This window comes from Taudactylus pleione, unplaced genomic scaffold, assembly GCF_031769625.1.
Source record: "Taudactylus pleione unplaced genomic scaffold, aTauple2 ptg000136l, whole genome shotgun sequence".
In the NCBI taxonomy this organism is placed as follows: Eukaryota; Metazoa; Chordata; class Amphibia; order Anura; family Myobatrachidae; genus Taudactylus; species Taudactylus pleione.
The window spans coordinates 4564133-4588147 of record NW_028284538.1 but is presented as its reverse complement, the minus strand read 5'-3'; the positions used below and the strand labels follow the sequence as shown (position 1 = coordinate 4588147).

The following is a 24015-nucleotide window of genomic DNA, read 5'->3' as shown; positions in this document are numbered from 1 at the left end:
AAAGTTACAGCCTTTAAAGTGTCTGGCTATAACACCCACCTTTGCCAGGAATTACCAAAGATTATTACAAGCAAAGGATTCATCTGTCCAGAATCTGTCTGTGAATTCATGGATCATATTTGGCCTGAATGCACTAAGACATCCAGTGATTCTGTCACTGTGTTCTGTAGCCCACTTTATTCCTACCTGAATCACAAACTGAAATACAAAATAGTAAGCACAGACAACATGGAGGCCTTTGTTATTCCGCTTCCTGCATGCCAACCAATACCTCCCAGACTACACTCACTGGGGGGACCAGGTCTTGATAATGACCATCCCCATCTGTTGTTGGCCTTCTTCTTCCAAACCATCCATCCTGGACTTCCTGTCCAAAAAGGGTGAGCAGGGTACAGAAAGAGGAGCTAGATATCCCCGATAATATTATTTTTCTTCTATCATAGATGATGTGGAGAGATAAGAGCTTCAGATGTTGGAACAGGGGCTCCCACCTATTTGGCTACCCTCCAGAGAACAGAGCTCTGTTCCTCAGGAAGTGTCTATGCCTGAGCTGATAGGTAGGTAGTCTCTGTCTATTGGTAAACACCCTTCAGGAGATGGCAACCCAAAATAATAACAACAACTATAATAATGTGTCCACTGATGATAACCAGCCTGATCCCTTAATGGCAACATACCCCATATGGCCAACTCATAACATGACACCCAGTTTGCAGCCTCCTCTTCCTTATGACCAGTCGCCATGGTTGATCAACCAGCCATGTGTGGTCCACCCAATTTTTGGTCTTCTACATTCTAACATTCACATATCTAAGAAGTGGATAGTGCGAACAATGGCAATTTGAAGGCCACTAACTAACTGTTTTTTTTTAATGTCCCTGTACTGTACATGTTGGGAAATTCAATTACAGAACAGAAGGTTTGCAAAGCATTATTTAAGTCAATAGTTTATTTATTTTTGGAAAGCACGCTTCCTGGTCCCCTTCTGGGATGAAAAAAATCAACTCCCAGCAGCAGCCATGCTCAAGGATTCTTCTGTGGCAAGCACTGATGTAAATATACTGTATCACATTTTTTTGTAAATGCCTCCTCCCCTCCCCTTCTCCCTCATAAATTTTCTTTGGAATCAAAAAACGAAATTAAATTACTACCAATCAACCCTTCCTGTCCCTGCCCTACCTTCAACTACATACATACTCCAACTCCCTCAGGCCTCTCTTGAATAATAAAGTGTTTCCTGATGTGCCATGTTTGAAGTTGAACTGCCATGTGTTTGTGCCGCCCACTGCTGCAGCTTAGCTTAGTCAGCCAGCTATCTTGGTGCAAATTTTGGGCCTAAACTAGATGAACAAATCAATATTGTGAGCTGTGAGGTGGTCAAAATTGACTGGAAACGAGTAGAAATAAATGCTATTGAGGTTATTAATACTGTAGGAACAAAAAAAGGCCAATTTTATGTGATTTTAGCTGTTTTTTTTATTTTTTTAAGAAAAAATCCAGATCCAAAACCAATTTGCTCTGGGTCCCCGGCAGCATCCCATGAGAGCTAATAAATCAATTGGAAATTTCCAATTAGCTTAATTAGTTCTCAATTACTCACCTTCTGAAGCAGTGTCTTGTGTGAGTGTTTGTAAGTGTGTGTATATGTGTGTGCTTGACCCCACATGTGTGTGACCCACCCTGTGTGAGTGTGACCCCCAGTAGTCGGCGCTGGGAAAACTACATCTCCCAGCAACCCTTGTGCCTCCCAGCTGCCCCCTCGTCAGTGACAATATGGACGGGAGGCCACCGGGAGCCGTAAAGACCACCTGAGACTCCAGGACAGGTGTATTGTATTTTTTGACACACCGCAGGGTTTTCTATTATAAAAAGCCTGCAACCACTTTTTTTAAATTGGATCCTGCAGGTATCGGGATCACGCATACCTGCAGTCATACAAAATGTTGCATGAGATTTTTCACCTTTCTAAACCTCGCACACAATTGAATCACCCCCATATGGCAATGGACACAGCAGAGCAGCAGCCACTAAAGGTGGGAAGGCTGAACACAGCAGACATTGGACACAGGGAGTGGATGAACACAGCAGCAGCCACTGGACACAAGGAATGGAGTGGACATAGCACAGCAGCAGCCACTGGAGGTGGAGACATCAGCCCAAGCTGGAGTTAATGTGAAATGGTGCCCAAATCACTGCAGGAGGGACTTATATAGAATCCAAAACCCACAAGAAACTGACTCTAGGATGATTTGAAATCCGAGCAAGGTGGGAACACCTGAGTTGCCACTCGGATTCACTTGGATTGGGAAAGTTCGGGTGGGCTTGGTTTTTTTAAAACTGAGCCAGCACATCTCTAATTTCAGGTGTCCGCAACCTAGCACAAAAGCAGCCATTTTGTAGACAAGCAGCCCCCTAATGTGCAGAACTGCAGGGTACAATGTTGAACCAACAAAAAGTTCAGAGAGGGAGTAATTAATTAGTACCTGGACATATTGTAGGACTGTCTGGGTGCATTGGACTGCCAGAGACACAGCCACACCCAGAAGCAACACAGCATCAGCGGACCCACATCTCACCAGTGTCAATACAACCCCCACTGCTGTTGCCATGCAGCTGGCTGGGGCATGGCCACTAGGATATGCTGGGAAGGGCAGGAGGATCATGGATGACAGATTTCTATCAGCAGTATGTCCCTGTTGCTGTAGTACCTGTGCATGTACAAGGCAATGAGCAATGTCCTCTTTGCAGAATGTATCCTGTATTTCCTGGGCTTCCTGTTGTACTTCCTTGATGTGGTGCCCCTGTCTGAGAAAAGCACTGACTTCCATAGTAGGTGCCTCTTGTTCACCGGGGCATGTGGCTAAGCCGGAACATCATGCTGGAGAGGGAGCACTTCATGGTGGAGGAGTGGTGGCCGGAGTCCATCAGCAGGTTCAGCATAGGAATGGACATTGGAATCAGATGGTTACTAATCCGATGGTAAAGTTATTTCCATTTGATAGTGGTGGTCTGATGTTTGCCACTATCAAATGGAAATCATTTGCTGGTGTTCCAATGTTTTTTGGGTTATTTTTATACTCCTGATAGCTATGCCTCTCCTGGCTCATATCTGGTTACTGTGTTTGCATCAGGGCATATTTTTGGTTAATTGAAGGATGTCTTTCACTCTTTGTCTGCCTCAGATGTGACCCTGCTCATTCCTTGTCTCCCACCCCTCTCTAGGCTGCTGCTAAGCTCAAAAGAACATTGCTGTCTCTGACTCTCACTGGGCCTGATTCAGCAAGGAATGCACAGGAGAGAACGCACGCACACGTCTGCTAATCAATGCATATGTATGGAGACCGCAGCACAACATGCAGACACCAAGCCCTATATTAAGCTGCCTATCTCCCTTTACTCAAAGCCCAATCAGTATGCAAGATAGCATAAACTTTGGTAATATCAAGAACCATCGACCACATTTGCATAGTAGCGGTTGACCAGACCTTGTGCAGGATCTTGGCAATTTCCTGTGTGCACGGAGTCTCATCACTGTGTTCGTCGCCGCATTGGCTTAATTATGGATGCCCTTAAAACGGCGTCCCAATGCACAGACACACCTGCGTTCGCCCAAGTCACCACCCACAAACGGCACTTCCTGTCAATCAATATCAGAAGGGGTTTGCGTACACGCTGCATCTAGTCTGCGTAGACTTATCCAATCACACTGGCTAGTTCACGCATGTGCAGTGCGATGCATATGCATGCGCAATACGAAAATATCATCCAACTGCATGCATTCTCTTCTGTGCTTTACTTGCTGAATCAGGCCCACTGTCTCTTGCTGTTTCAGCACCATGGGCAGCTTCTATACAGCAACTTGGTGCAAGATTTCTTCTGTGACTTGCTTCAATAAAGTCGTCACTACTCAGCTCCTTTTTGTCACAGATGAATGGTTCATACCCCTTAACTTTCCTCGACACATGCAGTATAGATTACGAAAAACACCATAAAATTCATCCAGTAGTTTATGAGATTTTATTTTATATATAATGATTAGATATGTGATACGCCGGGTTTCAGAGAACTGTCTAAACCGAATTTAGTGGTTCCAAGACTAACTGAGTCTGAGGGGCTGATTCAGACCCGCTCTTGAGCGCTGTGCGCTCGCAAGCGGGTCGATGGTGGCCCAGTGCACATGCGCACGATGGAGCCGGCTCCGTCGTGCACATGTGCGAGACCCGGATAGCGACGGGAACTCCGTCGCTCCGGGTCTCGTACCAAAGGGGGCGTGCTGTCGATGTTGAGTGACAGCACGCCCCCTTTGGTGGGCAGGCTGGGGGCGTGGCTGCCCAGATGGAGGCGTTCCCATTGGAATGCCTACCGTCTGGGGCCGGCCCCACTGACATCACTTGAGCTGGTGCTGTGCTGTCTGCTGTGTCCTGGGCTGGTGCTGCTGATCCATTCTGGGCTGGTGCTGTGTTGTCTGCTGTGTCCATCTGGGCTTGTGCAGAATACATCTGGGCTCTGCTACATCCATCTGGGCCCAAGTTCTGGACTCAAAAAAAAATATTGCATATATATATATATATATATATATATATATGTAGTAAAAAAAAGTTTTTTTGTGTAATATTGTTCTGTGTGTGTGTGTTATGCTTAACTTCACAAGATACAGCTAGCAACGTAAGTGGCAACCTAGTGCTGCCCAACTCCAGTCATGATCAATCGGTGCTCTAGGCCCAAGTTCTGGAGCTGTAAAAATAAATTGTCTTTTTTTTGGTCTAATATTTTTGTGTGTGCGCATGACTGCATGTGTGTGAATTTTGTAACCGCACCTTGGCTACACTATTGGTGCTTGTGACACTGCTTCAAGACCGCAGAAAATATGGAGGGCTGTCACATGAGAGGAGAGCAAGTCCAAGAACCACATGTTGTAGCTGTTGCCAGCAGTTCAAGGTCATCAACTTCCTCATCCTCTATGACAGCCCATGCCCCAGGGCTTAAGTCACGCCATCGATATGGTACAGCTACTTTTACTGAAGTTAAGAAAAAAAATGTAAAGAAAATTTGCCTTTAGATAAACAAAAAATTGGCAATATGCCCTTCACTACACAAAGTGGAAAGGAAAGGAAAGGATAAGGCCTTGGCCTTTCTTTATGAAGACTGCTGATTCTGATAGCCATTCTGCTTGTAGTAGTCATGGTGGTACCATTAAAAAATGTAAAGTTGTTAAAATAAGTAAGCCAGCTCTGGAGAAACCAACTGTGTGCCCTGAAAAATCAAAATCACAAATCCCCAAGGAGAGTGCAAGTGTGTCCACGGTTGCCATATTTGAACCAGACCTAAATACTAGTGCACTAGAGGATCCTCCAAGTTCCAACATTTGTGTGGCCTCTGTAAATGTGGGGAAGGGCAGTCAACATCTTGCAGACGTAGTCATTGAGGATGCTTCTGTGGAATTGCACATGGAGGAGGAGGATATTTTGGTAGTTGAAGACGCTAAGAATGATCAGGATGTTGATGATGATGATGATGTTGGTGATGAGGATGTTGATGCCGAAGATGCCCTTTGTGTAAGTAAGGCAACAGCTGTTGCCCATGGATTGAAAAAGCCAAAGCCCATTGTTGTCATGCCATGGCAAAAGACAAAAAAATCCACTTCTCACATCTGGAATTACTTCCACCCCAATCCGGACAACAGTTGTCAAGCCATATGTAACCATTGCCAAGCAAGAGTGAGTAGAGGGAGGGACCTAAACAACCTAGTAACCTCCTCCTTGTTACGTCACTTGGAGCGCATTCATCAAATATCAGAGTGTATGTCGCCAAGTTCCAAAACTCAAGACTTAACAGGTCCAGTGTCACCTACCTGCTCCCTCTCTGTGGGATCCAAGCGTCTTCGATCTCCAACACCAACACCTGCATTATCAACATCCTCATTCATCATGGGGTGTAGTCCTTCTGCATCCAATGTTGGTATTCGAAGCATGATTGACTTCTCTCTTATTCGTGATTCCTCAGAAGGATCCTTGATGACTGCTGTCAGTGGATCTTCATCCCAGAAGGGGACCAGGTGGAAGACTACTTGTAGTGTATCCTTCAAATAACAACTGTCAAACAATCATTTGCAAGGGCAAACAAGTATGACAGCAATTACTCAGTTGCACAGCAGATTACTGACGCCACAACAGCTATGCTGGTATTAGATGTGCATCCAGTATCCGCCATTAACACAGTGGGTTTTCAACAGTTAATTGAGGTCCTGTGTCCTTGCTACCAGTTCCCTTCTAGATTCCACTTGCTAGAAGAGCAATTCCAAGTCTGTACAAGGACATTAAAAAAAAACCTTATTAATGTCCTCAGAATTGCCATTGTACCCACTGTCCACTTGACCACCGATATGTGGACAAGTGGTACAGGGCAAATTAAGGATTACATGACTGTGACAGCCCACTGGGTAGGTGTATTGCCTACAACAGCAACAGCAGCAGCAACATCTACCAAAAGACAGCTGATACAGAGGCAGGCTACTCTGTTTATAACTGGTTTCACTAAGAGGTTTACCGCTGAGAACCTCTTAGAAAAACTCAAAGAAATCATTGCTAAATGGCTTACCCCACTTGGACTCTCCTCGGGATTTGTAATTTCGGACAATGCCACCAATATTGTGAGAGCATTACATCTAGGCGAATTCCAACACGTCCCATGTTTTGCTCACACAATTAATTTGTCGGAGCAACATTTTTCAAAAAATAACAGGGGTGTGCAGGAGATGCTCTCCGTGGCCCACAAAATATCCGGACATTTTAGACATTTGGCAAACGTTTGTCGAAGATTGCATGACCAGCAGGTAATGTTATGCCCTCCCATCAGCTGAAGTAAGAGGTAGTAACTCAGTGGAATTCTACCCTCTATATGCTTCAGTGGATGGAGGAACAGCAAACGGCCATCCAGGGCTATACAATGGACTATGACATAGGCCATGGAGGGGGAATGCACCTTACTCAAGCGCAGTGGAGAATAATTACCGTGTTGTGCAAGATTCTCAAACCCTTTGAACTTGCCACATGTGAAGTTAGTTCAGACACTGCCAGCTTGAGTCAGGTCATTCCCCTCATCAGACTTTTGCAAAAACAGCTGGAGAAACTGAAGGAGGAGGTGAAACAGAGCAGTTGCGCAAAGTAATCGTACTGGTGGATCAAGCTATATTTTGGTGACCATTCTGGATCCTAGGTTTAATTCCTACCTTGTGAGTTTTTTCCAACAGATCAAAATCTAAAACTGTGCAAAGAGATGTTGGTAAAACAATTGTCAGCTGCAGCCGCACGTGAAATGCCATCATCTCCTCCTTCAGTTTCTGCAGATGCCAGGAAAAGACTAAATTTTCCTTATAGAATGCCTGCTGGTCATGCAGATCAGTCACCAAAAAATTACATCTGATCAGGCGTGAGAGAACTGCCTACTAGTGACATGTCTTCTACCATGACTATGTGTGATATGGTCTCCATTCACAGAATGTTGTAGGACTATTTCAGAGATAACATCCTAATAGGTATGTGAGACAGTCCCTTTCAGTACAGGCAGGAAAAAGAGGCAATTTGGAGGCCCATACACAAACTGTCTCTGCATTAAGTTGCACACCCTCCAGTGTGAACTCCGAAAGAGTTTTCAGTGCAGCTGGCAAGCTTGTCAGTGATCAGCATAGGAGATTACTTCCTCAAAATGTGGAAAAGATTATGTTCATTAAAATAAATGAAATTCCACAAGGAAAACCTCTACCAACAATTACATCAAAAAATTACAGAGGCGCCTATGGTGGATTCCAGCGGGGATGAATTAATATTGTGTGAAGAAGAGGATGCACACACTGATTGGGTTGACAAGGATGAGGACGACGACAATTAGTAATGTAAAGCCAGTTTGTGTATGGGATCATTTTCATTTCCATGCCCATATCACATTGGTAGCTTGTTTTATGGGGTCCAAACAAACCAATCATTTCAGCCACAATTGGCAGTCCTTTTCGCTGAAATGATTGGTTTGCTAAACTGTGAACATCCTGTTTCGTATACAACATAAGGGTGGATGGGAGGACCCAAGGACTATTCCACCTTGCACCTTTTTCCTTTCCATTATATGCTGGTTGGGGCATTGCTGCCTGACATTTTAAATTAATGTTATGATTGGTTTAGGAACCAATGATTTGTTTTTAAATTAATTTATTATCAATTTTACAGCGAGGGGCTGCACCAATTAATTTCTTTTTATTATTAATTATTCAGCCAGGAGCTGCACCCAATGAATAGTTTTTTACTTTTTTCATTAAATTATTAATTATTCAGCCTGGGGCTGTACCAATGAATTGTTTTTTTAATTAATTTATTATCAATTTTACAGCCAGGGGCTGCACCAATGAATTTATTTTTATTATTAATTATTCAGCCCGGGGCTGCACCAATGAATTGTTTTTTAATTTATGTTTTTATCAATTTTACAGCCAGGGGCTGCACCAACTAGTATCAACTATCAATTCTTCAATCCTCAAGGGTATCCCAACCATCATCTTTGCACAGTCCTCAACTCTATTAATAATTATATCAATCAGTTTTGAACCAGCAAGCTGGGTGTAACCTTTTGGCCCTTTAACTAGATTAAAAAAATCAATATTGTGAGCTGTGAGGTGGTCAAAATTGACTGGAAACAAGTGCAAATAAATGTTATTGAGGTTAGTAATACTGTAGGAATAAAAAAGGCCCATTTTATGTGATTTCAGCTGTTATTTTTTTATTTTTTAAGAAAAAATCCAAATTCAAAACGAAAACACGAAAACAAAACATGGAGGTGAGGTTTTGGCAAAACAATTCAAACTGGCTCTCAAGACCCACTACTTCATCAAAGCCTTCCAGCTTTAACCCACTGCTACATGCTCCTTACTCCCTGTCTACCACAGTAAGCATTATGAACCTGAATGTCTTGTATGCTTGACATATGTTTGGCAGAAATACACCTTTATTTTAGATAGACCCATCTTTGGATATATAAGGGTCAACATTCACTCGTTTTTTATGTCTCTTTTTTTCTGTATATATTCTGAGTGCAATTGCATTCAACTGTAAATGATGCACATTACGCTGTTTCAGACAAAGAGTGTGATCCATTTTCACAATAACACAATAACTGGATGATTATAAAGAGAGGTTAGAAAAAGATAAATGTTTAATTTGCCTTTGCAGGCACTTACCCCTAGAGCTATTGGCTTGGATTTCAGAACTCTTCTATTAGAAGGGGGTGATGAGTTTATACTTTGCGGCAGGATTGTAGCCAATCTCACCTGTGATGCCACAGGCGGAATGCTCGACACCATGTTTTCAGGAGAAAATCTGTATGGACTCGCTATTGGGATGACGTTCTGGAGAGAGGTTGGTACTGGTGTGTTCATATTGGGAACAACAGAGGAGGCGGTAACTGGTATGGTCTCATAGATATTAGGAGGGATTTCGTCTTCAACAATCATGATAGACACTGGTGTGTTCATATTGGGAACAACAGAGGAGGTGGTAACTGGTATGGTCTCATAGATATTTGGAGGGATTTCGCCTTCAACAATCATGATAGACACTGAGACATAAAGCAAAGAGTAAATACAATTTTGCTAATTAAATAACCAAACAATCCCAATAAACCAAAACCTGTGTTTATGAACAATGGGAATTAAGGGGGAGATTAATAAAGCTTGGAGAGAGATACAATTGGAGATAAATAGCACCAAACAATCAGCTCCTAAATGTCATATTTCAATCACATCCTGTAAAGTGACAGTTAGGTGCTGATTGGTTGGTGCTATTTATCTCCAATTTTATCTTTCTCCAAGCTTTATTAAATCTCCCCCTAAATGTTTTGTTACACCTTCTAATTTCCCATTCTGACAAAAGTCCCATTCTGGAAACGAAAACAGGTTCTGAGTCTGAATTAAATTGAGCACCACATTTGTCATAGTGATTAGCATTTCTGCACCCCAGGGCTGCAAGTACTGTAAGTTTTTGAGTTCCTGAACAAGGCACTATCTATATGTAGTTTGTATGTGCTCACTGTGTTTGCATGGGTTTTCTCTTGGTACTCCTTTTTACTCCCACACTCCAAAAACATAATTGCAAGTTAATTTTATTTCTTTGTACTTTTTGTCTAAAGTTTATCTTTATAATATCCTCTGCAGATCACCTCAATTAGTCCCTCCTCATATGGCACAATAGTCTCTAAATCATAAAAACAAGAACAAAGGGACACACAGTAGAAGTATGTTTTACCAAGAATCTTTGTAGATTATAAACAAGTACATTAAACAAATATGTAATTACTTTCAACTTAATAGTATCATGGATCCCAGCAGTCTAATCACTCAAACACAGTACCCACATCAGATGCCATTCTCTGATACAAGCCTCATTTTGCAGACCTTAGCTATGTACATCAGAAGTGGTTACTTAGCAATGGCCCTTACGCATTTCAGAATTTTTTTTACTTCATCTGGGGAAGAGCTTATCATGCTTTGATCATAATAGATAGGAGTCTCGATGCATTAATTAATACTCAGCTATGCAATTATTCAAAAAAAAAAAAAAAATATTTATTCACAATAAACAATAAAATATTTATTAAACAATCAATTACAAAAGCAGTTACAAAAAACTCTTGTTTGGTATTGTTTATATGATTTCACATGCCTTAATTTTAACAATTTCTGCCCCTCAGATTTCAAATAGTAAAAACAAACTAATATTCTATATTGAAATATATACCTACTATAATATATACTCAAGATAAAATATAAACAAAAGAATAAAAACTGAGGAATTGGAAAAGATTCAAAGCCCAATGTTATACCCTTATTCAAGCCCTCAAATTGTAGTATCCTAAGGGCACAGATCATGACATGATTCCCTTGTGCACAGGGCCGCCATCAGGGGGGGACTGCCGGGACTGGAGTCCCAGGCCCGGACACTCGGGGGGCCTGCCCGGCACTCGCTACCACCACCCACCCACTATTACTGCCCTGACAGGCAGACAGTGACAGCCCCACCCCTCCGGCACGCACTAGAGCGAGTAAAGTGACTCACTGCTCACCCAGCCACTGGGCGCCCTCCCACTCTGCCTCCTTCTTTACCTATGCCGCATTAGCCCGCGTGCCCTCAATAAAGTTTTACTTTGATTACTGAAGCTGGCGTGGCGTGATCATGACGTCACGCAGCGCCGCTGAATTAGAAAGAGGAGTCGTGGTGGGCGGGTGGTATGAAGAGTCTCAGGAGCCACCCAAAGCTGCAGGGGGGGAGCGTTAGGTTTAGGGAGCCCCAGGGGGACTTAGGGATAGGCACCCCCCCGGGAGGGTTAGGGCTAGGGAAAGGGGGAATTAGGCACCCCTAAGGGGGGTTAGGGTTAAGCATACCCCAGGGAGGGTTAGGTTTAGGGTGCGGGGAGGGGGAATAGGTTTAGGCACTAACGGGGGGAGGTTAGAGTTAGGCACCACTAAGGGAGGAGGTTAGGGTTATGCACCACTAAGGGAGGGTTAGGGTTAATTGGGGGAGAGGGGAGGGTTAGTGTACTTACCTGCTGCAGTCAGGATTTCGATCAGTTGGGCTGCCACTGTTGGTATTTAATCCGGCGGCTAAACAGCCGCTGGCATTACATACCGATTCAGCAAAAAGCAGCATACTGTATACTGTAGATTACAAACTTTGCATTAAAATTCCTAAATGATTTAATTACGTATATTAGTTCAGTTATATTTTATTTACTCTCATTTGGGCAGGACCATAGGCTATTTATATTCTGTCTAATGTAATTATAAGTAGTTTCTGTCATTATCCCTGCAATGTACAACTCTATGGGGCATATTCAATTGTGTGCGAGAATAGCAAAAAACCTGCACCTGCGAGATTTTTCCTGCATCTGCGAGATTTTTCCTGCAGGTGCGGGTTTTGTGCTATTCCAGTAGGTACGTGGTTTTTTTAAAAACACGCGCCGGGAGGTTTTTTACACGCACCTCCTGTGAAAGCATGATTTTTCCTATAAACTATGATTTTAGGAAAAATCACCGGGACTTGCTCTGACACCCCCGCGGCACCCCCCCCTGAGGACTAATTAAGCATTTGGAAGTATCCAATTAGCTTAATTAGTCCTTAATTACTCACCTTCCTCAGTGCTGTCTTCTGCATGTTCTTCTGCATCCAGCGTAGGGAGCCGGATCTTCTGCAGCAGGGTGAGTATGTCAGTGTGTGTGGTGTATGTAAGTGTGTATGAGTGAGTGTGTGTGTGTGCATGAGTGTGTGTGACCCCCGGTGCGGTGTGTGTAGCCCCCCGGAATGGGCTCTGGGAGAACTACATCTCCCAGCAGCCCTTGCTATTCCCATCAGCCCTTGGGACTCCCAGCAGCCCCCTCTCCAGTTAGAATAGAGAGGGGGGCGTGGCCTAGCTGCTGAACAGAGTGGATGTGCTTCCCTGCAGCTCCTCAGTTTTTACCCTATAAAGGCCTGTTTCTGCTGACTCCAGCGTTATTCAGGGGTTTTATCCTTCTGCAGGGTCTCCCGCTGACCTCCCGACACCTTAACTATACTCCAGGAGGGATTACTAGCCCCGGAGTCGAGGAGGCCTACACCGTATCCAGAAGCACCGGCCTAGATTTTGGTGACTCGCGGGGCATCGCTGACACGCTGGCGCGCGCACCACCGTCCAGTGCCCCACACTCTTACCTCCTCTGAAGGTTCTCTGGCTGGCTGAGGACCCTGGTGACAGCTCACTCCCGTGGAGGACCCTTGGAGACACCCGCGGCCGGAGCTGCGAATCGCGGGTGGCCACCATCTTAAGGCCCGCGGCGTGCAACACACTGGTCTCCCTGATTTTCTTCATCTGCTCAGGCTTCCTTGACCCAGCTGGACAAAGCGCTCTGTAAAAGAGGGGACTGCACCGTTGATCAACCCGCTCATGAGGTGAGAAACCCTATGCGCACACTGGATGGACTTGAGATATAATTACCTCATCCCACCTCATCATACCCCTTAGTAACAGCATCAAACGGCACACACCACTACCTTACTACCCTGGCAAGCTACATTGCTGACTCCCCTTGTGCTCAACTCACACCATCAGTTCTGCAGCTGATACACTAAGCTGGTATGTGATATTTACCAGCCACATTCACCTATACACTGCTGGGTTTCAAGTATTAGAGGAAAGAGGCAAAACCTCATATATAAAGTGAATGAAAACCCTGAGTGAAGCCAGAGAGTCGCTCTAGCTCCTAATTTACTAACAGCACTGTTCTTCTACTATATTGTTGGACATACCATACAAAAAAAAAATCTGAGAACAACTAGTGAGACCTCACTAAAACATATGTAAAGAAATAAGGGAGTTGAGAGAGAAAAAGTGTCTCAACTTACTGCTATATCCAAATTACTAGCTCTCATTACTGAGGTTCTAGCTCCCTCTTGTGGCTATTCGTTGAAATTTCTTTATATATACAACTACGTCATTCTCTAGCAGCTGTAATTGATATCTTAACACCCTCGCTCATGGCTCCCTAAATACTGGATTTCACACCCTCTGGGAGTCTATTTACTTGCCTTTCCACCATCACTATCTCTCTGACATCTCTCCGACGGTGAATTACCTTTCCCGCCATGAATAAATCCAATACAAGATCCAAGAAACCAAGTGGCGATATTGCTCAACATTTCACGAAAAACGACAAAATGTCACAACCGCAGCATTCTACATCTCCCTCACTACTGCTTCAAGATGAAGATGGATCCTCTTCCCCTGCCCTCTCCACCAAGGATGATATCCTAGCCCTAAGATCCCTAATTACTGACTTTAAAGAATCCTTAGAGACAAAACTTGACAAGGCAGTTTCATCTATTAAATCGGATATCTCCTCCCTGGCCTCTAGAACGTCTAAACTGGAGACACGCCAGGATATTCTTCATAAAGCTCAGACTGAGACCCACAAAGACCTGGACCACATAGCTCAAGAACTTTCTGATCTCCGCACGAAAAATGAAGATCTTGAAAATCGTGAAAGGAGAAATAACCTCCATATTCGTAATGTGCCAGAATCAATAACCGTAGACTCTCTGGAGCCCTACCTACATAAGATGTTCTCTTTTATTCTCCCAGATCTCGGCTCTCAACATATACCTTTGGAACGGGCGCATAGAGCACTCAGACCCAAACCTCGGGACGGTGACCCCCCGAGAGATGTTATTATACGATTTCTCAGTTTCAAAGACAAAGAATCCATCCTGGCCCCAACTCGAGGCAAACCCCACATTCTATACGAGAATACCAGACTTCAGTTTTATCAGGACCTTGCACCTACCACAATTATTAAACGAAGAGAACTCAGAGAGTTAACAAGGGCTCTATGTGACCGTGGAATTCGATACCGCTGGGGGTTCCCCTTCAAACTTATTATCGATTTATATGGCAAAACTATTATCATTCGTGATCCCAGAGAGGGCAAGGACTTGCTGACTCACCTTGAAGAATCTGGACCCCCCCCTCACTCAACTAACGACAGCACCTGAACTTTTTCTTCATCAAAAATGAACACGCCCGTCCAATAGGTTTTGCTGTTTCCCATAAATCCTACTCAGTCATACTTATTATCATCTTGGATTTATGTTTCCCACTCATATCAACACCCAAGAAGATCCATATCCTTTTCTGTCGATAAAAATTGTTACTATCACAAAATGTATATACCGTAATGTTGTTGTTTTCCTATCTGTATGTTGCTGTTTATCCACAGGTTATACATCAGTCATTATCAAGTAATCTAAAGGATGTTTTATAGGTTTTTCAAGATTACACTAGCTCCCATCTATAGCCAATGTCTCATCTTCTGGCTCTTGTTGTTCTTGTTATTGGATTCTATATATTAATTATATATTTTTCTAAAACAAATTAGGCCTTATTATATATTCATTATTTTTAGAACACACCCAGAGGGTGCTATCTAAATTCAATTTTGTTTGGACTCCTTTACATTTAGCCTTTGCACATTTTATACACTAGTATTTTTTTGTTTTGTTTTTTGTTTTGTTCGTGCTCTTCTTTATTTTCATTACTACCCTTCCTAGAGGTTATAGAGACTCAGTTCCTTAAACCTCTTTGGACTCTTACGTCCTAATTTCTGAGTGTGTCATCCTCCGCTGGACTCGGGGATTTCATAACCAGTTTTCTCCCTTATCCCCCCTTTTTTTCTTTCTCTTCTTTTTTTTTTTCCTCTCTTCTCTTCTTTCTTTCTCTCTCTTCTCCTACCCTTTAAGCGAGTCGGGACCCAATGTCTATTCACTCTCCCCCTATAGCTCGTCTTGTGTTTTTTTTTTCCCTTCTTAGTGGGAGGGGTGGGGGGGGAGGAAGGGGAGGAGGAGAGAAGGGGAAATAAACTCCATTAAAATGCCTTTGACCTTCGCCTCCATGAATGTCAAGGTCTCAATACGCCTCAAAAGTGATCATTACTATTTCGCTCCATCCGTGGCCTTAAAGCTGGCATTGTATTCCTACAGGAAACCCACTTTCGTGCCTCCTCTCACCCGTCCCTCCAATCTAAACAATTCTCAAATGTGTTCTACTCCTCCAGCCCGACGAAACATAACGGAGTAGCTATACTAATCAACAATAAACTACCTTTTGTTCAAGACTCTGTTTTCACCGACACAGACGGCAGGTACATTATTATTAATGGCAAACTGGGACACTTAGAGTTGACGATAGCTAATATATACGCCCCTAACACAAACCAAATCTCCTTTTTCAATTCATTTTTCTCAACTCTAAATAAACGAAGGAAGGGTTGTCTCATTGTAGGTGGGGACTTTAATGCTGTTCTTAATCCAGACCTAGATAAATCGCATTCACCAAACCGTCCCCAAGCACATCAATTTAGTAAGTCTCTTAATAAACACCTACGAGAATCAGGACTTTTCGACGCTTGGCGTGCATCTAACCCCTCCTCTCGCGACTATACTTTCTTTTCTCTCCCTCATCAAACCTATTCTAGAATTGATTTGTTTCTTTGTTGCACCCAACTTTCAGAACACTTAATTGATTCCTCTATCCTACCCAATACATGGTCTGACCATTCTGTTCTTACAATCGTTTTCAATCTCCTAGAAACACCTATGTCTAAACATCCCTGCCGCTTAAATGAAACGCTTCTGAAGATACCTCAATTTCAAGAAACTATTGGATCTGCACTGGCTGATTATTTTTCTACTAATAAATTAAATACCCCCTGCTCACCTTTAGTTTGGTAAGCCCACAAATCGGTTATACGCGGACGTATAATTAGCTATGCCTCCTATAGGAATAAGACTAAAAAACGTCAACTTGCTCATTTGACTGAAGAAGTTCAGAAGTTAGAAACTTCCCACAAAAACAATCCTTCTTCTCACCTTTATAAAATACTTACATCAACTAAAAATGATCTTAACGCCCTTCTCGCGGAAAAGACTGAGAAATCCCTCGGCTGGCTAAATCAGCGTTTCTATGAGAAAAGTAATAAGGCGGATGTTCTATTAGCTAATAGATTAAAAACCCGGAAAGCTAAATCTGCCATTCAAGCCCTTAGAGATGTCAACGGGGAATCTCAATATGACCCAGTTGCCATAAACACCATTTTTAAAACTTATTATAGCCACCTATATAATCTCTCAGAGTCAGCCAGTCCAAATCCCAATCTTGACCGTCAAACTGTAGATTACTTATCCTCATGTGATCTCCCTTGTGTTGACCCACGAATGTCCGAAACACTTGGACACCCTATTACAGAGGAGGAAACTTGTAATGCCCTGAAAACGCAAAAGCCATCTAAAGCACCTGGCCCGGACGGATTTCCAATATCCTACTACAAAACGTTCCAAGCTTCTTTAATCCCACATCTTACTGAGATGTTCAACAAGATTTTAAATGGTGAAACTTTTCACCCCTCTACCACCAGAGCTACCATTACTGTAATTCCCAAACCAGGTAAGGATCCGCCTCTCACCTCAAATTATAGACCTATTTCATTACTTAATGCAGATTTAAAAATTTTCGCAAAGATCCTGGCAAACAGGCTTAATCCCTTTCTACCCAACCTTATCCATCCGGACCAGGTGGGCTTTGTCCCGTCCAGGCAGGCACTTGATAATACCAGACGAACAGTGGACATTATTCACTATATAAATAACCATCAACTTCCTTCTCTTGTGCTTGCTCTGGACGCGGAGAAAGCCTTTGATAGGGTTTCCTGGTCATTTATGATGCATACACTTACTACTTTTGGTCTCGGAGGTAAATTTCTACAAGCTATTAAATCCCTTTACTTTAACCCAACTGCATCTGTTCTCGCTGGGGGGATACTTTCGGATCCTTTTTCTATAACCAATGGTACCCGCCAAGGCTGTCCGTTATCGCCCCTTATTTTTGCATTAATTATAGAACCACTGGCTAGGAGAATACGAGCTAACCCTGACATTTCAGGTGTAACTATTGGAAACTCAAAATACACTCTCTCTTTATTTGCTGATGATATTCTTCTTACTTTGACTAAACCACTTACTTCTCTACCAAACTTATTTTGTGAACTGTCCCTATATGGAGATCTGTCGGGCTACAAAATCAATCAAACTAAATCTGAAGCTCTCCCTATTCATCTCCCGGGTGAACTGAAGCGATTACTGCAATTGAATTTTAATTTCCATTGGAGAACAGACTCTTTGCAATATCTTGGGATTAACATTACTAAAACATATGATCGCCTATATAAAGCGAACTACCCTCCCTTATTTAAAACAATTGAAAAGGATATTCTACAATGGAAAACTTATTTTATTTCATGGATCGGGCGTATTAACGCAATAAAGATGAATGTTCTACCAAAATTGCTCTATTTGTTTCAGACTTTACCTGTGGCAATACCAACCCAAACACTCAACCAACTTCAATCTTCATATTGTAAATTCATATGGAACTATAAAAGACCCCGTATACGCCGGGATATTTTAGCCAGACGTTCCTCAGATGGAGGTCTGGGTTTACCTCTTCTACTACGCTACTATAAAGCATCTCAATTGAGTCAGATGGTAGCCTGGCATGCTCCTAGTTTTACTAAACGATGGGTTGACCTCGAGAATGATTTAGTGGGCCTTGATTCACTCTCACATTTGCCTTGGATACCTTGCAAATACAGACCACATACCGCCCTCTCCATACCAACGGTAGCCCTGACACTCTTCATATGGGATAATCTCAATAAAAAACTCTCTCTTTCCACCTACCCGTCTCCTCTCACCCCCATATGGAACAACCCTTCCTTCCCACCAGGCCTCTCACCTACTATGGCATCTACCTGGTCCAGAGCGGGTGTCACCCGCCTACGTCACATTATAGGTCAATTCGCCCCTCATTCGTTTCATGATATTCAGGAAAAACACGGCATCCCCAACTCATTATATTACCAGTACCTGCAAATTCGCCACTTTATCAAATCTTTACTTTCTACTACCTCACCTCGCAATCCTTCTCCTATAGAAAGATACTGCATTCACCGTTCTACTAACAAGGGTACTATATCTTTCCTTTACCACTCTATATTGACACCGGAATCCCCTCTGCCCTCGACACACAAACTCGCATGGGAAGCAGATTTAGGATATCCACTAGGCGATGACACCTGGGAAACAATACATCTCACCATTTCTAAATGCTCCATTAGTGTGGCAATCAAAGAAAACTCATATAAAGTTCTCACCAGATGGTATTTGGTCCCAGAATGCCTACATCATATGTATCCCAACACCTCTAACCTGTGTTGGAGGCAGTGTGGTCATGTTGGCACATTTTTTCATATTTGGTGGTCATGCCCAAAGATAATCCCATTTTGGAATATGGTTCGCTCCCTCATATCATCGGCTGTTACCCTACCTTTCTCTCTTTCCCCCGCTAACATTCTACTCTGTGTCCCAGTTGATCAGATTTCCAAAGACACTAACAGATTAATTCTCCACATCTCCTGTGCAGCCAAATGCCAATTGGCACGTAACTGGAAAAAAAGTAGTACTCCAACTGAATCAGAACTTTTAAATAGAATTGGGTTTGTATCTAAAATGGAATATACTACCAGTCTATTGAACAACTCAGTGCGTAAATTTCACTCAATTTGGTCTCCCTGGTACTCTTCTCAGGCCATTCCTCTCCCAGGTCTTTCATGAATCGCATCCCCAGTTTCTGCTCCCAATGTTTTCATTTATCATTTAACATCGTGCAGTCCCGGCTCACTTACAAATTCCCTCTTCTTCCTTATTAATTTCTATACTTTTCCTTCACTCCAAATTAGGGGTGTGCACCGGCCAATTTTCGTGTTTTGTGTTTTGGTTTTGGAACTGGATCTTTCTTCGTGTTTTGGATCTGGATTGGTTTTGCCAAAACCACCCTTCCATGTTTTGGGTTCTGGGTTTTGTGTTTTGGATCTGTATTTTTTGAAAAAAAGCATAAAAACAGCTAAAATCACAGAATTTGTAGGTTTTTCTGCTCCTATGCTATTATTAACCTCAATAACCTTAATTTCCACTCATTTCCAGTCTATTCTGAACACCTCACACCTCACAATAGTGTTTTTATGTCCAAAAGGTTGCACCGAGGTAGCTGGATGACTATGCTAAGCGACACGAGTGGGCGGCACAAACACGTGACCCATCTAGGCGTGAAACTACAGTGGCAGACAGGATGGCAGTTTGAAAAACTAGGCCCCAAACTGTACATAATGCAAAGAAAAAAAAGAGGTGCAAGATGGAATTGTCCTTGGGCCCTCTCACCCACCCTTATGCTGTATAAACAGGACATGCACACTTTAACAAACCAATCATTTCAGCGCCAGGGTCTGCCACACAACTGTGGCTGAAATGATTGGTTTGTTTGGGCCCCCACAAAACAAGCTGGCAATTAATCTGTCCCTGCACAAACTGGCTCTACGGAGGCAAGATGTCATCCTCATCCTCCTCATCCACTGATTCCTCACCCTCTTCAGTGTGTACATCCTCATCCTCACAGAGTATTAATTCGTCCCCGCTGGAACCACAGGTCCCTCTATACGTTCTGGAGGCTGGTCTCCCTGGAAGAGTTGATAATTCATTTTATGAGCATCATCTTCTCCACATTTTGTGGAAGCAACTTCCTACACCTTTCGCTGACAAGGTTCCCGGCTGCACTAAACACTCTTTCGGAGTACACACTGGAGGGGGGGCAACTCAGGTAAAATAGAGCCAGTTTGTACAGGGACCTCCAAATTGCTTCTTTTTCCTGCCAGTACAGGTACGGACTGTCTGACATGCCTATTTGGATGCGGTCACCGAAGTAATCCTTTAACAGACAGACGCACGCTTGTCGCTGCTGCTTTGAGGATGCAAGTGCTGCTACATCGCACACAAGTCACAAACACATAAAAAAAATAGTTTTTTATTTTTTGGAGCACTTTGAGAGTTACACCACCCTTTAACAGACAGACGCACGCTTGTCGCTGCTGCTTTGAGGATGCAAGTGCGGCTACAGCCCACACAATTCACAAAGACAGAAAAAAAAAGAACAATATTTTTATTGTTTGTGTAGCACATTTGAGGGTGTCACCACCCTTTAACAGACAGACGCACGCTTGTCGCTGCTGCTTTAAGGATGCAGGTGCGGCTACAGCCCCCACATTTCACAAAGACAGAAAAAAAAAGAACAATATTTTTATTGTTTGTGTAGCACACTTTGAGGGTGTCACCACCCTTTAACAGACAGACGCATGCTTGTCGCTGCTGCTTTAAGGATGCAGGTGCGGCTACAGCCCACACATTTCACAAAGACCGAAAAAAAAAGAACAATATTTTTATTGTTTGTGTAGCACACTTTGAGGGTGTCACCACCCTTTAACAGACAGACGCACGCTTGTCGCTGCTGCTTTGAGGATGCAGGTGGAGTCTAGACGTGATTTGGAACCGGGGACACACTACCTCCATCAATTGTCTAAATCCCACTGCACTAATGGCGGATACCGGACGCACGTCTAACACCAACATAGCAGTCAAGGCCTCAGTTATACGTTTTGCTTCAGGATGACTGCTGTCGTACTTCATCCTCATCGCTAGGGACTGTTGGAGGGTCAATTGTTTAGTAAAAGTAGTGATGTTCCTACTTCCTCTCTGGGATGATGAACAACTCCCAGCAGCAGCAATAGCACTAGGAGGAAGTGGTTCTTTATCTTTCCCTATTTTATTTTTATCGGAGAAAGTTTGGTCCTCCATTTATGTTATATTGATATATACGTGCGGCTAAAGCGCAGACAAACACAGAAAATATTTTTTTATTTTTGCTGGAGAGTAGTGCACTTTGTGGGTTACACCACCCTTTAAGAAATGAGCCAGCCGGCTCTTTACTTATGGGACACAGGCGCACGCTTGGCACTGCTCCTTTGTTGATGCACGTGCAGCCACAGTGCACACAAGTCACAAACACAGAAAATATATATTTTTTTGGTTTGCAGTGTACTTTGGGGGTTACAGCACCCTTTATTGGTCAAGCCAGTCGGCCCTTTACTTATGACACAGGCGCACGCTTGGCACTACTTTGTTGATGCACGTGCGGCTACTGCGCACACAATTCACAAACACAGAAAATTATTTTTTTTTTGGTTTGGACTGGAGTGTACTTTGGGGGTTACAGCACCCTTTAACGGTCAAGCCAGCCGGCCCTTTACTTATGACACAGGCGCACGCTTGGCACTACTTTGTTGATGCACGTGCGGCTACTGCGTACACAATTCACAAACACAGAAAATAATTTTTTTTTTGGTTTGGACTGGAGTGTACTTTGGGGGTTACAGCACCCTTTAACGGGTAAGCCAGCCGGCCCTTTACTTATGACACAGGCGCACGCTTGGCACTACTTTGTTGATGCACGTGCGGCTACTGCGCACATAATTCACAAACACAGAAAATAATTTTTTTTTTGGTTTGGACTGGAGTGTACTTTGGGGGTTACAGCACCCTTTAACGGGTAAGCCAGCCGGCCCTTTACTTATGACACAGGCGCACGCTTGGCACTACTTTGTTGATGCAGGTGCGGCTACAGCCCACACATTTCACAAAGACCGAAAAAAAAAGAACAATATTTTTATTGTTTGTGTAGCACACTTTGAGGGTGTCACCACCCTTTAACAGACAGACGCACGCTTGTCGCTGCTGCTTTGAGGATGCAAGTGCGGCTACAGCGCACACAATTCACAAAGACAGAAAAAAAAAGAACAATATTTTTATTGTTTGTGTAGCACACTTTGAGGGTGTCACCACCCTTTAACAGACAGACGCACGCTTGTCGCTGCTGCTTTAAGGATGCAGGTGCGGCTACAGCCCACACATTTCACAAAGACAGAAAAAAAAAGAACAATATTTTAATTGTTTGTGTAGCACACTTTGAGGGTGTCACCACCCTTTAACAGACAGACGCACGCTTGTCGATGCTGCTTTAAGGATGCAGGTGTGGCTACAGCCCACACATTTCACAAAGACAGAAACAAAAGAACAATATTTTTATTGTTTGTGTAGCACACTTTGAGGGTGTCACCACCCTTTAACAGACAGACGCTCGCTTGTCGCTGCTGCTTTGAGGATGCAGGTGGAGTCTAGACGTGATTTGGAACCGGGGACACACTACCTCCATCAATTGTCTAAATCCCACTGCACTAATGGCGGATACCGGACGCACGTCTAACACCAACATAGCAGTCAAGGCCTCAGTTATACGTTTTGCTTCAGGATGACTGCTGTCGTACTTCATCCTCATCGCTAGGGACTGTTGGAGGGTCAATTGTTTAGTAAAAGTAGTGATGTTCCTACTTCCTCTCTGGGATGATGAACAACTCCCAGCAGCAGCAATAGCACTAGGAGGAAGTGGTTCTTTATCTTTCCCTATTTTATTTTTATCGGAGAAAGTTTGGTCCTCCATTTATGTTATATTGATATATACGTGCGGCTAAAGCGCAGACAAACACAGAAAATATTTTTTTATTTTTGCTGGAGAGTAGTGCACTTTGTGGGTTACACCACCCTTTAAGAAATGAGCCAGCCGGCTCTTTACTTATGGGACACAGGCGCACGCTTGGCACTGCTCCTTTGTTGATGCACGTGCAGCCACAGTGCACACAAGTCACAAACACAGAAAATATATATTTTTTTGGTTTGCAGTGTACTTTGGGGGTTACAGCACCCTTTATTGGTCAAGCCAGCCGGCCCTTTACTTATGACACAGGAGCACGCTTGGCACTACTTTGTTGATGCACGTGCGGCTACTGCGCACACAATTCACAAACACAGAAAATTATTTTTTTTTTGGTTTGGACTGGAGTGTACTTTGGGGGTTACAGCACCCTTTAACGGTCAAGCCAGCCGGCCCTTTACTTATGACACAGGCGCACGCTTGGCACTACTTTGTTGATGCACGTGCGGCTACTGCGTACACAATTCACAAACACAGAAAATAATTTTTTTTTTGGTTTGGACTGGAGTGTACTTTGGGGGTTACAGCACCCTTTAACGGGTAAGCCAGCCGGCCCTTTACTTATGACACAGGCGCACGCTTGGCACTACTTTGTTGATGCACGTGCGGCTACTGCGCACATAATTCACAAACACAGAAAATAATTTTTTTTTTTGGTTTGGACTGGAGTGTACTTTGGGGGTTACAGCACCCTTTAACGGGTAAGCCAGCCGGCCCTTTACTTATGACACAGGCGCACGCTTGGCACTACTTTGTTGATGCACGTGCGGCTACTGCGCACACAATTCACAAACACAGAAAATAATTTTTTTTTTGGTTTGGACTGGAGTGTACTTTGGGGGTCACAGCACCCTTTAATGGTCAAGCCAGCCGGCCCTTTACTTATGACACAGGCGCACGCTTGGCACTACTTTGTTGATGCACGTGCGGCTACTGCGCACACAATTCACAAACACAGAAAAT

The 24015-nt window shown here is 43.4% G+C and overlaps 1 protein-coding gene across 1 annotated transcript in view; it reads right to left on the bottom strand.

Moving 5' to 3' along the window:
* LOC148522930 (uncharacterized) overlaps nucleotides 1-24015 on the bottom strand; it is a 79629-nt gene that overhangs the window by 23525 nt on the left and 32089 nt on the right. Inside the window, exon 2 of the mRNA XM_088473570.1 lies at nucleotides 9224-9600. Coding sequence (XP_088329696.1) covers nucleotides 9224-9592 — 369 coding nt within the window. The 5' untranslated portion in view covers nucleotides 9593-9600. The remainder of the gene's footprint in view (nucleotides 1-9223; nucleotides 9601-24015) is intronic.